This window comes from Xiphophorus couchianus, chromosome 9 (assembly GCF_001444195.1).
Source record: "Xiphophorus couchianus chromosome 9, X_couchianus-1.0, whole genome shotgun sequence".
In the NCBI taxonomy this organism is placed as follows: domain Eukaryota; kingdom Metazoa; phylum Chordata; class Actinopteri; order Cyprinodontiformes; family Poeciliidae; genus Xiphophorus; species Xiphophorus couchianus.
Genome location: NC_040236.1, coordinates 10,421,825 through 10,436,652, shown reverse-complemented (window position 1 = coordinate 10,436,652; position 14,828 = coordinate 10,421,825). Strand labels below are relative to the sequence as shown.

At 35.9% G+C, this 14,828-nt stretch overlaps 1 protein-coding gene across 2 annotated transcripts in view; it reads left to right on the top strand.

Annotated features, from left to right (window-relative positions):
* negr1 (neuronal growth regulator 1) overlaps nucleotides 1-14,828 on the top strand; it is a 173,893-nt gene that overhangs the window by 72,111 nt on the left and 86,954 nt on the right. For both annotated transcript variants that reach the window (XM_028028292.1, XM_028028294.1), the window contains exon 3: nucleotides 14,401-14,526. In XM_028028292.1, the coding sequence (XP_027884093.1) occupies nucleotides 14,401-14,526 (126 nt within the window). The remainder of the gene's footprint in view (nucleotides 1-14,400; nucleotides 14,527-14,828) is intronic.

Genomic DNA, 14,828 nt, shown 5'->3' with positions numbered 1-14,828 from the left:
TATTTTTTATTTTTGTTAGTTTCACTTTATTTTCAGGTAAGACTTTGATATAAGCAAGACTTGAGAAAGTCCAGGATTGGCTGAAACTTAACCCAACCCTCCATCCATCCCCTGTATTAACTCTGGCTGAAGCAGACCAGGAAAGTAGACAGGCAGAAATGATCTGAGCACAGAGTTGAAGAGAAGATTTGATCACAGATAAGACACAACATGCCTACAACAAGGAAGAGGCATACAACAGAGCATGACGAGAGCGCAAGGAGGGCACACATAAAAAGAAATTCAATCTGCCAAAATATAAACTAGAAAGAGAACTCAGTAGAAGAGTAGTTAGCCTAGTGAAAACTAGCCCCTTGTAATACACTTTGTCTGGACTTTCGGCTATTGAGAAACAATTGCTTCCTGGAGGCGTGGACTCTGTAGAAGTTTAAATGTCACCCAGTCACTAATGTTAGTCATGACGTGTGCAATGCAGTGTTCACTTCCTCCGGTGCACTCCTAAAACTACGGGCAGACTACAATACTAAAACGGAGCAGAACATTCATATCATTGTTCACAACTTCTCCTTCTGTTCACCGAGTGAAATTCTACGAGAGGTATTTCTTGTAAATGGAAAACCCAGAGTGTCTGTGAAGCGAGATTTTAAATTGAGCAGAATAGCACACAAAGGAGTTAGCCAAGCTAAAGAGTAGTAGGAGAAATTTTAAGTTTTAGTGTTTTTATTTTTTTAGAGCATCCAGGGGGCTACAGAGTGGTACAGTTGGAGACAGGTAGGTGGTAGGACAGTGTTACTAGTAAAATATAATATTTGTAACAGTAAGTCCAGTTTCTGCTTTGAATGTACTAATCCCATGATAAAACATGTTAACAGCAGCATCATCATGCTATTGAAAATACTTTTCTTCAGCAGGGACAGGAAACTGGCCAAAGCTGTTTGGAAGATAAATGCACAGAAAGTCAGGGTAATCCAGTGGAACTGTGTTGATGAAAGCATATTCACGTGCTAGAAATGCTCAGTCAAAAAATAAAAAAAATCAGACCTAAATTTAGCTGAGCATCTTTGACCATGCTTGAAAATTTCTATTCACAGACACTCTTCCTGTAATCTGAGGGGAAATTTCAAGCCAAGTAAAAAATTGTGTCCTCAAAGCAGAGGCATTACTGGTATCCAAGAACCTCAACACATAAAAAGAAAAAAAAAACATTCACAAGACTCCTCCACATCTGCCTATTACTGAGAACATGTTTGAGGCTTGCAGGATAGCTGTCAGAGGCTATTCATCACCTCACCACTACATAATCATTACTGTAGTATTGGAATCATTTTGGATTCCATTAGGCGCAGCTTACCTTGAAGCCAAAAAGTGGGCTATTGAGGTAAACTGAGAAGGACATACTTCAGCGGTTACACAGCAAGATCACATCTGAACTTACATATAATGAAAAATGGCACGCAAGGATCCTGTTATAAAACTCCACTCAACATGTTTATCAAAAAAAAAAAAAGAAAAACTTCACTGCATGAAAAGCACATGCCACAGCAGACAGTGTATGTACATCATAAAAATATACCGGTTTTCCTAAACCATCATAGACTTCTAAGACCCCCAGGCAAATTCTGACTTCCTGTAGAGCATTAGTATGGTAAATCACTGGATTCATCATGCATAATGATGTCATTATGGAGTAATGTTCATCAGCTAATGTGCACTTGCCAGGAATCTATTTGTGTCTTTAGCCATTTGCTGTCTCCTACAACTCTTTAAATCTCAAATTTTTTTTTATTAACTTACCCAACATCTTTGCCACAAGGAGCTCTTACAATATGAAGAGATGCCAAAATAAGACAAGCAATAAGGGCTGATGAGGTTTTATGATTTTGCACTGCTCATTTTTTCTTTCCTCCTCTTAGTCCATCTCTTCCAGTGCTTCTGGGCTGGAATAAATGGGAAGAAAAAGAAAACGTAGTTTTTTTTCCCCCTGAATATTTTTATTGCTTTTTATTATTGGCCTGTGTTTTTGTGTGTTTCAGTTGAAAATTGAGATTAATATGTTTCATAACATTGCAAGAGGCATCTGAAATTGCACATATAAGTCGATTGAGTTTCAAAGTTTACGTGCTGGGAGGTCAAGTGTGGTTTTTCATTTGTATAAAAGCAGACACTGCAGGCTCATGAGATTTCACTTGTGTGGTCAAGGCATAAACCAACTGTTGCTGGGCATTTTTGGATGTGTGGAATGTTAATTAGAAAAAATTTTAAACTTTAAAAATGATGTAAAATAATATAAGTCAGCATCTTGACAAATTAAAAAAAAATAGGCTGCATTTAGTGGTCAAAGCCCATTTGACCACTAAATGTTATGGGTTTCGGTCTGTAGCAGTGATAAAAATTTCATATACAAGACTGGGAATTTTGTATTTATTTCTGCGCAAACTTTTCCCAAAGTTAAGCACTGGATATTAACTCTGCTTGGTTTATGACATTGTAAACGAAGTTAATCCCCTTGAGTAATATAATCTGTCACTGTTTATGTTTAGTTTCCATGTCTGACACCTAATTAACAGACTTGAATTTGGATCTTTTATGCTGCATTCTCTGTGAGAAGACGGGAATTGAACCCCTTCAGGAATAACTGTGTGGAGACTGTCTCATTATGGAGGTTTATATTACACCCCAGAAACTCAGGTTTATTCTACTGTTATATCATAATCCATCTGTGTTAGTGTCGTCTCAACAAACTGCGGAATGGGTAAACATTCAGTTTGGTAATTTGAGAATTGTAACGAGCTGTTCTAAAATCCCACCCTTGGATTTGTTCACCGCTTCATGCAAAGCTGAAGAATAAAACTCAAATCAGCCTCTAATCCAATTCCAAAGCGCTGCATGCTGCAGATAAAATAATATTTGTCCCTGGTTCAGTAAATGCATATGTTTTAATAAAACTGTTACATCAAATAATGTTTGGACAGGAAATGTGCTAGAGGCATTTAAAACTATTTGAGCATTTAAATTTGTGCTCAGTGGAAAATAGTTACTTTCTACAACTTTCAAAAAGGAACATTTATAGGTTTTACATATTTTGTAAGTGTTTTAAGTTTGCAAGTTTTATGAGCGTACTTTTCTATTTTGGATTCATCTGTGTGGAAGAAATAGAAATAATAACTTAGGAGAATATGTGTTGTGCAGCTTTGTACACTTGAGGCTTGGTTTACAGTACTGTGAAAAGTATTTGTAGCATTTTATATATATTCTGTTTTTGCTTCATTGGTACATTTAAATGTTTAGGATTGTCAAAAAATTTTAACTTACCTGGCCCACTGTGAAATGTACTTGTCCATTTGCAGATCATGAATTAACTGAATAACTATAAAGTTTTCAAAAATTAAGTCAAACCTCTCTGTTAACATGAAGTATTCTAAGAGATCTCAAAAATCATACATCACAAATATCCACATCCACAAATGGAGATAACTTAAACGATATTGAGCCTTGCCTTGAGTTGCTGGCCTACCATAATTACTCCAAGATCATATTGCTGACTCATCCAGAAAGACATAAAAGAATCCAGAACAACACCTGAAGCAGTGCATGCCTCACTTGCCAAGTGTCGATGTTCATGATTCAGTAATTAAAAACAGACTTGGTAAAAATCACATTCCTGGAACAAGGTATGAAAAACATAATGCCTGTCTCACATTTCACAAAAAGAGAGAAATAATTAAATAAATAAAATAAAATAAAAACATCTTGATGATCCACAAAATATTGTGTTGCCTGATGAGACAAAACTGGAAAAGTTTGGAAGGTATACATTTCAAACGACTGATGTAATACTGATGAAGCAGTAGAGAAGAACACTCTGCAGATAGTAAAACATGGTGGTAGCAGTGTAATGGTGTGGATCTGCCTTGCCACCAAAGATCCAAAGGACATCTGGAAGTCTACCTCTGGATGACTCGAAACTTTAAATTAAAAAATAATTTAAATGTTGCGGCATTGCCTTTTACATGGTGTTTATGCTTATAATTCACCCAATGTTATTGAATTAAAACAATTCTGCACCACATTAGGCTTGGGAGGCAAATTCTTTTCCCCACATTCTTCTTCCCTTAATGCATGAAATATTGATACATAAGCTGCATTTTTATTTAATAGGGCTCTTATCTGATAATAAAATTAGTTCCATAACCTACAGATGAAGTAACACCAAACAAAATAGCAAAAGAGCAAGTACTTTTCATGGCACTTTTGAGAATCTATCTTTTACACACTAACTCAACAAGGATTTAGACCGAGGGTGTACTTTCTTTTCTGATGATCATCTTATATCTCCTAGCTCCATGCCTATGCGTATGCCAACTTGTGGCCATACTTTCACTCCGAGCTCTAATTGGAAAGTTTGATGGCAGTGGGTTTAGCCAGTAATGGGGTTCAGCAATTTGGTAGCAGACGTTATCCCAGAGAGGCCTTTCAGGATTTATAGTAGAGCCCAACTGTGTGCATCCGCGCCACAGCTGCAATAGAAAACTCTCTTGCATTTTAATAGTGCAGCTCTGAGCATTTTCGTAATTTAAAGTGGCGTCATTAGCACTTTATTTATTCAGTCGAGGCATCTTCTATGAAGGTGATGATGCCACCCTGATCATCTGTGGCAGCTCACTCGATGCACCTCCTGCAGAGCTGGAGAAGGGAAATTGGAGAGGTAGGGGCAAACATGACAATTAGTGTCATTAATGAATTAGTGTGGGAAGGAGACAACAAGCTGCGTGTGAAGGTACTATAGTGGGTGGATGGGGAGTTATGTTTTGTTGTTGAAGGGGCAACAAAGTCACAGCTGTGTGCCACAATGTACTGAGAGGAGAAAGTCTAAATGGGAAAATGAAGGGGAAAAATATGCACAAAGGTGAAGTGATCTGTAAAACCATTTATACCAATTGAACTTTGATTCATCTTGTCACATTGAAATGACAAGATGAGGAAAAAAAAATAAGTGGAACTTCAAACTTTTTAAATAATGTTTTGTGTTCTGAACGGTTTGTATATGGATACAGACATTTTTACTTTAACTGCTTTAAGTAAAACCCAGTGGCACCGAAAACCTCTGAAAGTCAACAAAAAAATTACTCTCAATATAACAGCTGATCTGCAAAGGCCTCAGAGGTTTCTTAGAGAACAATAGACAAGGAACAGAATCATGAAAACCAAGGAACACAGCACATACAGTAAGTCAGACAAGATAATGTTGTGGAGACATATAAAGTAGGATTCTAAATAATATCTCAGGCTTTGAACATATCACAGAGCCATGATCGAGTTGCTATACAAAAATGAAGAATATGACATGTTCTTCTTTGTGCACCTAAGCTACAAGCTTAGGTTGCTCAATCATGTGCACCTAAATGCAAGAAGCTAGACAAGGAAAGTATTATTCAGAGAAGTGCTCAAGAGGCCCATAGAGTAGTTGTGGAATTAATGGTTTAGTGGAGAGAATCATAATTGTATGTACAATAAATATGTAATTATTTGTAATCAATATTTTATCATCTATTACAATTTATTACTTATAATGAAGTTGTGTGAATTAAGCAAGAACAAAAAAAGAACCTTTGGCTTGTGGATTGTTACGCCCCCAAGGTCTAGGGGTTCAGGGGCGGTAACATAAAAATGTGTCCAGAGAAAAAGTGGAATGTAAAAAGATTTATTACAAAAAAGATGGTTTCACAAAACCAAAACATGATACAACTTAACCCAATTAAAACAAAAGAAAAGGGCTAACAAATTCAAGAATGTTAAGTGCAAATTAAATTACAAAATGTTCAAACAAGTCAGTCTAAAGTAAACAAAAAACAACCCAAAAGAAAGGACAAAAGGAGCACCAAACCTCCCAAACACAAGCTTCTAGCTTGTACAAGGTTTATCTAAAGCAGATTCAAACTACTTAACAAAATTAAGCAAGAACAAAATAGTTCAAAGCTGCCCAAAGCAGTTGTCAAACACCAAAGGTGGGGGAACAGCTTTACAAAACCTCTTCCTGCTAGCTGCCCCCACTGGAGGAATGATTGCAGGAGCCTTTTATATGGTGCAGGTGGGCCTCATCAACGTCTGATAGGCTTCACAAACCTCTGCTGGTCCAATGAGGTCGCGGCTCCTCTGCAGCCTTCAAACAGCCAATCAGGAAGGTTTTCTGTCACAGCTGAACCTGCATAACAAAAACAAGCCTGCACAGCCTCAAGAGGCCAGGGGCCATAACAGGAATAAAAGAAAATTCACTCGCAAATATTTTTTATACTGACTAATTTGAGCAAACATTTGAAAACCATAAATCACTACTGTGTGATTGAGATATAATTCTCATTTTTAAAGGTTTGGTGCAAATAAAAGATCTAATTTTCACACACCAACGGCCTTGGGCCATCTTCTTAGTGCTGGACGTTTGTTAGCAATAGCTTCTATCCAATTAAACCTTTCATCCTTTTGTGTGTTTGTCTGTCAGCAAGAACTAACAGATTTTTTGAAAAAAAAATGCTGATTTACGAATAAAGCCTTTTGCACATTTACAACCTTCCAGTATCTTACTGGCTTTTTTTTTTGCCAAATCTCTTGAGCACTGAATGTACCTGGATGTTGTCATTTTACACCATTCAGGTGTACCAGTTTCATCATTTCCAGAACATTTTTGCTAAATGGAAAAAAAAAAAAGTGCAGTTTTATATAAGCCTACATGTGCATGTTTGATTTCTCAACTCTGCATCTCTCCATTAGGTTGTTATGAAAGAGCAGTAATGGTGTTAAGTGAGATAATGGTAGACCATAACCCCATTGCTGGTCATTATTCTCACTAAAAGGTTAACATCTGTTCTGCTGTGTAGGCATGACTTAATGCCATTTACAACATTACTGATAAACACTTTTTCAGCAATTTGGGGTAATATCAGTAATGATTAGAAAATTTCTTTGTAAGCACTTATGTTCAAAGAACTGAGCATTGAAAAGTAAAGTCTGCAGTAAATTGATTTTCCTCAGGCGTGGGTGTTGAGTTTGGACTGAATTTACATTATGACCCTGTTTAGAGCTGGCATCAACATGCTTTCTAGCTGATTCAGGTAGAAGTTGACAGTTTAAAGCATGAGTGTTCCCAACTGACATTAAAAGCAATCCTGAAGGATTAGGTCATGGTTACCTGCTCTACATGCAAATAAACATGCAGCCACGTCACACAGTGTGCTGAAAGCTGAGCTGTAAAGATTTGAAGGGCAATTTATATTAGAGGAATGCCTTCTAAGGCAAGAAATCTGTAGATTTTTGAGAAAGGCCAATTTCAATGCAACTCTCATTTTAGTAACATTTGATGCTGCTATTTACTGGGTTCAGTGTTTTGGGGGCATATATATATATATATATATATATATATATATAAATAAACATACAAAAAAAAGAGTACGCTCTCCTGGTAATGCATGATTGAAAATCTGGCTTTTTTTGTATAAACAAAACTGTTATGTTTCCAAGGTTGTTAACAAAATGTTTTTTTTACACCACAAGGAAATGACTCGCTGCTTGAGAGTAGCCACATATTTTTAATAGATTGTCCTTTTGTGTGTCACTGGAAGTTTTACTTGCAGACTGCTAATCTAATGTGAATTAATCCTTCCCAGATTTACTTTTTGAACGTCTTCAATTAGTGCAACTACACCTGTACTTAATGCAATTTAAACAGGACTGGATTTCCTAGGAACTATTTTAGTGTGAATGAGGCCCAACTCCATGTTTCTTAAACACAAATCCCATGAAATCAACTATTTTAAGAATCTATTATATTGGGTGGGGAGAGGTATGAATAAATTGCTGTTTCAGGGCTATTCAAGAAACTGGAGGAATGTCATAATTCTGATTTCAAAATCATTTGTTTCTTTCCAAATATGATTTTAAAAACATATGTTTTGGTGCAATTTTGACTGGTAAAGTATCTTCACGAGCCAAAATTGCATTCTGTTATAGTTACATGTATGTCATATTATAAAAACACAAATTCTATTGTTTAACTGTGTTGCGGACCTTATGAATAAACCTAAACTAAATCTTAATGAATGTATGTCATACAACTAAATTTGTTTCCGCAATTAATTTTTTATCTGACCTTTTTTTTTTTAGCAAAGAAACAGTGGTACAGTTGCTCCGAATTGGAATAAAATGAATGTTCTTCATACAAAACCTTTGAAAGTCTCCCAGTCCTTGTCAAAGAGAAATAGGATCAGTAGACAGCCAACATTTTCAATTTTGTGCTATCAGACACTGAGGAGATGTGTCAACACTTGGGTCCCTCTGCAAGTAAACACATGACTCTGACAACCAATAACCTAGATTCAACATCACCTCTGCTCCTATCCCACTGTAGGTCCTCCATGTTAATCTAATTTAGATCCAGATCTGTTGATCGAAACGGACTCCTATCCTCCCCATATGATAGAAAAATTCATTTATGTCATTCTAGGTAATATTTTAGAGTGATAGCCTGTGAATCAGATTATTTACTTTGTCTTCAGAAGGTCCACTTATGGGAGTAGAAGCTTTCAATGCTATCTTATACAGAGGAGGGCTGTTGGCTATTGGTTCCTACAATATAATTAAAGCCCACTGGTTTACTAAAGGGCCTACAGAATGATGCTTTAAATTAAAGATGTTAGAGAAGTTATATGTTTTGTGGTCTTGTATTGTCATTGAAATCAGATCTTTACATGCGCTGTATGGAAAAAAAAATATTCCCAATGTTTTATAGTAACTGAAACTAAATCTTCTCATACTTGTTGGTAAAGGTGAAAAAATATTCCTAATTACAAAATAGCAAAAATAATGAGTCAATAAGCTTGTAACACTGAAATAAACTACTATATAAAAGATGAAAGAACAATAAAACTAATAAACAACTTAAAGTAAAACTGTAAAACTATACCAAATAAAAAGAACAGAAACAGTTAAATGATTAAAAATTGTAAAAATCAGGATGACATGCAGGATGACTGACTACCTTTTGCCTGTTTAGCTACATTAGTTTAGCTAGTTAGTTTTTGAAAACAGTTGACATTTAGTGTGTTTTTTTACTATTTTATATAGCTTACGGTAGTTGGAAGAGAATAAATGAAAACTCTGGTAAACTGGAGTAAACTCACAGTGCATGACTTAAATAACTTATCAATCAATAACCTTATAAAACATTGCTTATACCACAGACTCAATGGAAATTTTAGTGTACCCAAGCAGTCTCATAGATTAAAATTCTGCAGAACACAGTAAAGCAGTGAAACAGAGAATTAAACAATATTAAAATAGTTTATCCTAATCTAACTTATCCCTGCAATCCTTACTTGATCAGTTTTAAGACCCAGTGAATCTGCTGTGAATGAGCCTCCTGGTAAGAAGCAGTAGTCATCTCCTCATCAGCGAAGTAGAGGAGGAGGCTGAAGACGGTCTCCCTGATGCTTAGCTGACCTAAAACAGGAATGGTTTAGACTGATTTATTATCAGCCAGTAATAAAAACATAATTATGTTTTTTAAAAGAGTATATGTAGATATCTGGATTTGACTGTAACAGTGCTACTTTTAACTTGTTAAATATTGTGTTTTTGATCAATCTATTTTTGAACAAATTGGCTGCATTTCAAAATATTTTTGAAAATTTTGTGTCTTTTCTTACCAAATTGTCAAGGCTAAATTCACAGTACTTTCACTCAAATTAGTAAATAGAAGCAAGTGAAGGAGATTCAACACAATCACAGCTTTAAATTACAAAGAACACTATGTAATGGGGAAAAATATTGCTGGTATTAAAGAGGAACTTCAGAAAATTTTGAATAAACTTTTCCTTTGTTTTTTATTTTTTTTTTTTAAGTCAGGCATCAGGCAGAGTCACAGAGTAGAATAGTTGGACCCAGATGACTGAGAATCCATTACTGTAAAGCACAGTCCACTGCAGAAAAGCTCCCTCCGAGATTAAATCTTGCAGTTTAAAATAGTGGTTCATAAGTCTATGTAGGGGTGCACACGTGTGGGTGTGTGTACCTGAATGACTATGCCCATGCCCATGCATGTGTGTACAGCGAAATGTGCTTAAATGCCTTTGTGGGTGGCTGCATGTGTGCCTCTGTGTTTTCAGCAGCCTAAATACCGAAGCTTTTAACATCAAAGCTCCGAGAGGATTTAAGTGGCCTAAAACTTGCCAATTATGATTATAAGTGATGTCCAGCAGGGATTGCTGATGAGCTGCCATGTATAAAAAAAAAAATAATTAAATTTTTTTTCTCAAATTTTTTCTTCCTTGGCTTTTTTATTATTCACTATAAATGCCTAAAGTACGACCTGGTTTTAGAGATAGAACAATTTCTATGTTGCCATAAGTTCCAGTTTAGTCACTATATGTAGCCTGAGAGACATAATAGACAGTAAGAAAAGCCAAACCAGTCTTTTCCATTTTTTAACATTTATTTCAAGTATTTGGTAAATTTCGTTTTAACTTTTTCTAACTACAGGCAGTTTTAACTTGTATTGCTCAGCTTTTGAACATACGTATATTTCTTAAACCTGTTTGAATGATTTAAGTAAAGAACAGCTTGAAAAGAGATTGTTAAATCAGGCGGATGAAGTGAGAACCTAAATGCAGCAGGGCTCAGAAGGTAGTTGGTTGGTACATAAAAAGCAGAAACTTGATAAATGGTTCACAAATCCAAAGATCCAAAGTCACAGGCAGAGAGAAAAAACTAAGCTGTAAGGCACACTAAAAATGAAAGAAAATGAACATGCTTATTGGAAACAAGAGAGGACTTGTAAACAATAAATCTAGCACCAGCCTTTGTTAGCTAAATCTTCAGGCGTAAGAGTCAAAGAAAATTCAGGAAAAAACCTTTACGCTATGGAAGCATGGGTATGAGGATTCTCGCTTATGGCAAAACTACTATAGTTCCATTGTACCACAGTTTGTATGACATGATCTACTGCCACAATTTTTAATGCAGATTAAAAAATAAATCCCAATGTCTTCCGTAGAGAATGCTTATTTAAAATAAAGTTGTTTATGACAGTCTTTTTTAAAAAATGGAATAAAATAGAAGTAATCTATTCTGACTCTAGTTTATGTAATTTCTGTTTTTATTTCCAATTTTTTACAAACTATGTCTTGTTTTAGATAGTCTTATACCGATTTATGATTAATGAAAATATGTTGTTGAGTTTGATTAAAAAAGAACAACCAAAGAAAAGTAACATTTGATGACCATCTGCATGTGTGTTTAGTGGAGTTAAAGGGGACCATAAATGAAAACCACCTAAATTCACTCCCTACAAATTAGAGCTGTTCATAGCTAAACTTAGCATTTAGTTAAGATGAGCTTGCCATCAAGTGAAGTAATACCATGATGAAAAAACAGGTATCAGGTCTGAAGTCTTGCAAAATGAGCATTTCCACAAAACATGACCAGAGGTAATTGATGCCCTTAAGCATCTGTGTTTACTTTTTACTTGATGCAATACAATACACCAGTACCACAGAGAGCATTGCCTTCATATCGTCGCTGAGCAACATCGTTGTCCTTTTTCTCCTAGCCTAGGTAAAATGCTTCTACAGCTGTCTCTGGTTCAGGTGTGGTATTCACACAAGGAATGCAACCGTTACATTCCATCTCCATGACTATGTGGTGGCTGTCGAAGCACTGACTTCAGCAACAGACCATGCCTTTTGATTTCCCAAGCACTTAAATGAGCTTTTCTTCTCAATCTTTCCAATGCAGCGGTCATCTGTAGTGCTGGTGCACATCTTTTTAACCACACATTTTTCTTTCACTCTGCATTCCATTAATATGCTTAGATACAGCACTTGGTGAGCAATCTTCATCTTCAGCAATGGTCTTTGTGGGTCAATGACCAGCCTCTTTCAGAAAACGTTTCAATCATAGCTGCCTTTGAGCTGCCTTTGGCCATTCATAAATCACAAGTGGAGACAGTGATATGCCGCACAAATGAGAGTTTTTAAAAACCTCTCCTTTTTCCACATTGTTGATTTCTAAGCACCTCTGAGGTACAGTAGCACCTCTGAGGTACGGTGGCAAAACCTTAAACTGCTGCTGCAGCAAGTTACTCAACAGGTTGGTGTTAGGTAACTAAAGAGTGAGTGAGTTAGTTCATCCTACACCTGGCTGATCACGTCATCAACATATCACTCTCTCGACCAGTGAAGCTGGCTTGACCTCATGAGTCAGCTCATATGGGGGTGTGACTGCCTCGCTTGAAGACAAGAAGCATAACAGAGGAGGGCCTACTTCCTTGGTTCTCTCATAGAACACATAAAGACAGCACAAATATGCCTTAATCCTGCTTTCATGTGTTTTGAATGAGTGGTTGATGTTTGTTAGCAAAGGTCAGCAGAAAATGATTGTGATGATCACCCAACATTTCTTGTAATTGAAATGCCTTGTTGTATTATGTAAACTGTAATTTTCTAAGACACAGATTTTTATTTCTGAGATGTAAGTCATAATCCTGAAAATAAAACATTACTTCTAAGTTGAATAACCAAAAAAAACCCCAATAATTTATCAAAGATATTCTTATCAAGTTGCACCTATGCTTGTGTAGCACTAATTTATAAGATTTCAGGATTCTGAGCTGCCTTTTGTTCATTGTGTGAAAAACTACAAGACAAAAGTAAGAAAAGAGACTTTGAAGAAGGGTTTCAGTACACTTGTCTGCCTGCAATGTTTGGTTGGATGACAGATGAGAACACAAGTTGTGAAGCCAAGTTGCATTAGATATCAGATCAGTTTTGTTGTTAAAACTTTACAAACCTAATGCACTATATAGGAAACATGACCATATCTCAAGTCTTTTGGATCTGCTATCTATCTCCCTCTCCTACATAATAGCTATTATGCTCTCACACATGCCTCCTCCCACATAATGAAATTTGGCACAAATCTAATAGAAAAGATTTGTGTTAGGTAGTATTGACGTAATTTAGACAGTGCCGTTCCAGCTATTCAGTCAGAGTTCAGTCCTCGACCTTGATAATAAGACACTCTCTGTCTCCAGTACAGCTATCGCAGAACCTGATGTGAGGGGGTGTGTTTGCATGCACACACACATTAGCTTTCTGAATTTCGATTTAGCTTGATGTACTAAGCAAGCTTTTTTTAATATTATAGTGAAGTCTTATTGAGTGTATTGAACTTTATAGTTAATTAATTGCTTAATTACCCTGTTGGTCATATCAACATGCTTTGTTCTCAGTGGTAGAAATACATGAATAATTTTATGGTTGTGTTTAATTAAAGGCAACAGTCTTGTAGACTTAATGATGTAAGACATTGAAACTCCTAAATGTCTCTTAATGCAAAAAGCTAATGACCTAATACATGTCTTTACTATCCTTAAACACGTTTTAATGGTTTACTGGAGCTTGTCACCCGAGTCAAGACAAATTTAATCAAAAGAGGTTGTTATAATTGATGGCAAAAAAAACAACAACCTACCCCTATAGAAGATTTCTACCAAGATACCATGCTTACATTTAGAAATATGCTTGAATAAATATAGGAGGGTGTTTTTCATCTGCTTTCATTCTTAATACTGCATGTGTATTGTGACAGAAGGGGTAAAAATCTGTTTTGTTCAATTAGTTAGTTTTCTAGACATATGAGATTAGAAATCAGTTGATGCTTAAGGATTGTGATTTTAATGCTCTGAGTCCGCCCAAGGTTAAATTTCTTAATACATTATTAGTAAAAATTTATTAAACTTATTAGTAAATATGTATTATGCAGATATTAACCAGATACTTATGAAATAGAAGAAATAAGTGAACAATTCAAATTATAGTTTCCAAAAGATTTACCAAAAGAATTGAATTGGGAAGGGAAAATTGATTGGGAGGGATATTTCAAGAACTTCCTCTGTGGTTGCTACACACTTTACATTTCAAGGATGGTGAGCTGAGTGAGAACAGCTTAGTGTAGCAGGAGATTAAGTAATATTAAGTTTAGGTCATTGCTGCAGTACCTTCCAGTTGCATTGATTCTGCAGCAGTGGTACAAAGGGTGGCATAGCATGGTGTGTGAGAGATGAGACATTTATTTATTGTGTTTTAAGGTGATACCTTCCTACACCTTTAAAACAAAGGTCAAGTACACAGCAGTATGCCAGGGGTATTAGTATGAAATTTTTTTGCCGTGTTTAAATTAATGAGGGGGGACAGTGAAGCTTCATTTCCTCTCTCAAAGCAGAAACACAAGTCATGTCTTACCCAACTTCCTTCCATTGCACTCTTGCATGCAGATGAGATTGTTGCTTGATTGAGAGGTTGCCATTTGAAACTCTAATCTTATTTCTATCTTCTTCTTTATTTTGTCTTCTAGTTCCACCTAAGATATATGACATTTCCTCTGACATCACAGTAAATGAGGGCAGTAATGTGTCGCTCATCTGCACGGCCACTGGGAAACCTGAGCCGATCATTGCCTGGAGACACATAACCCCATTAGGTGAGTTCATCCCACCTTTCATGTGCACTGATGGACGGATGGACGGATGGATGGATGGAAGCAGAAATGAGAAAAGGGCTACATGATCAATAAATGATTAAATGAGAGGTTGAGGAACTGCTTTTAGTTACATTGCAGTGAGAGATGTAATTCACTGAGATATTTTAGCACAATCAAGTTAAAAAGTGTAGTATTAGAATAACTGTTGATGGAACCATGATTAAACCACAGTTGATAGCTGAACTTTAATGCAAACAAAAAAACATATATACATATTTTAAATGAAATGTAAAAGTATTGCA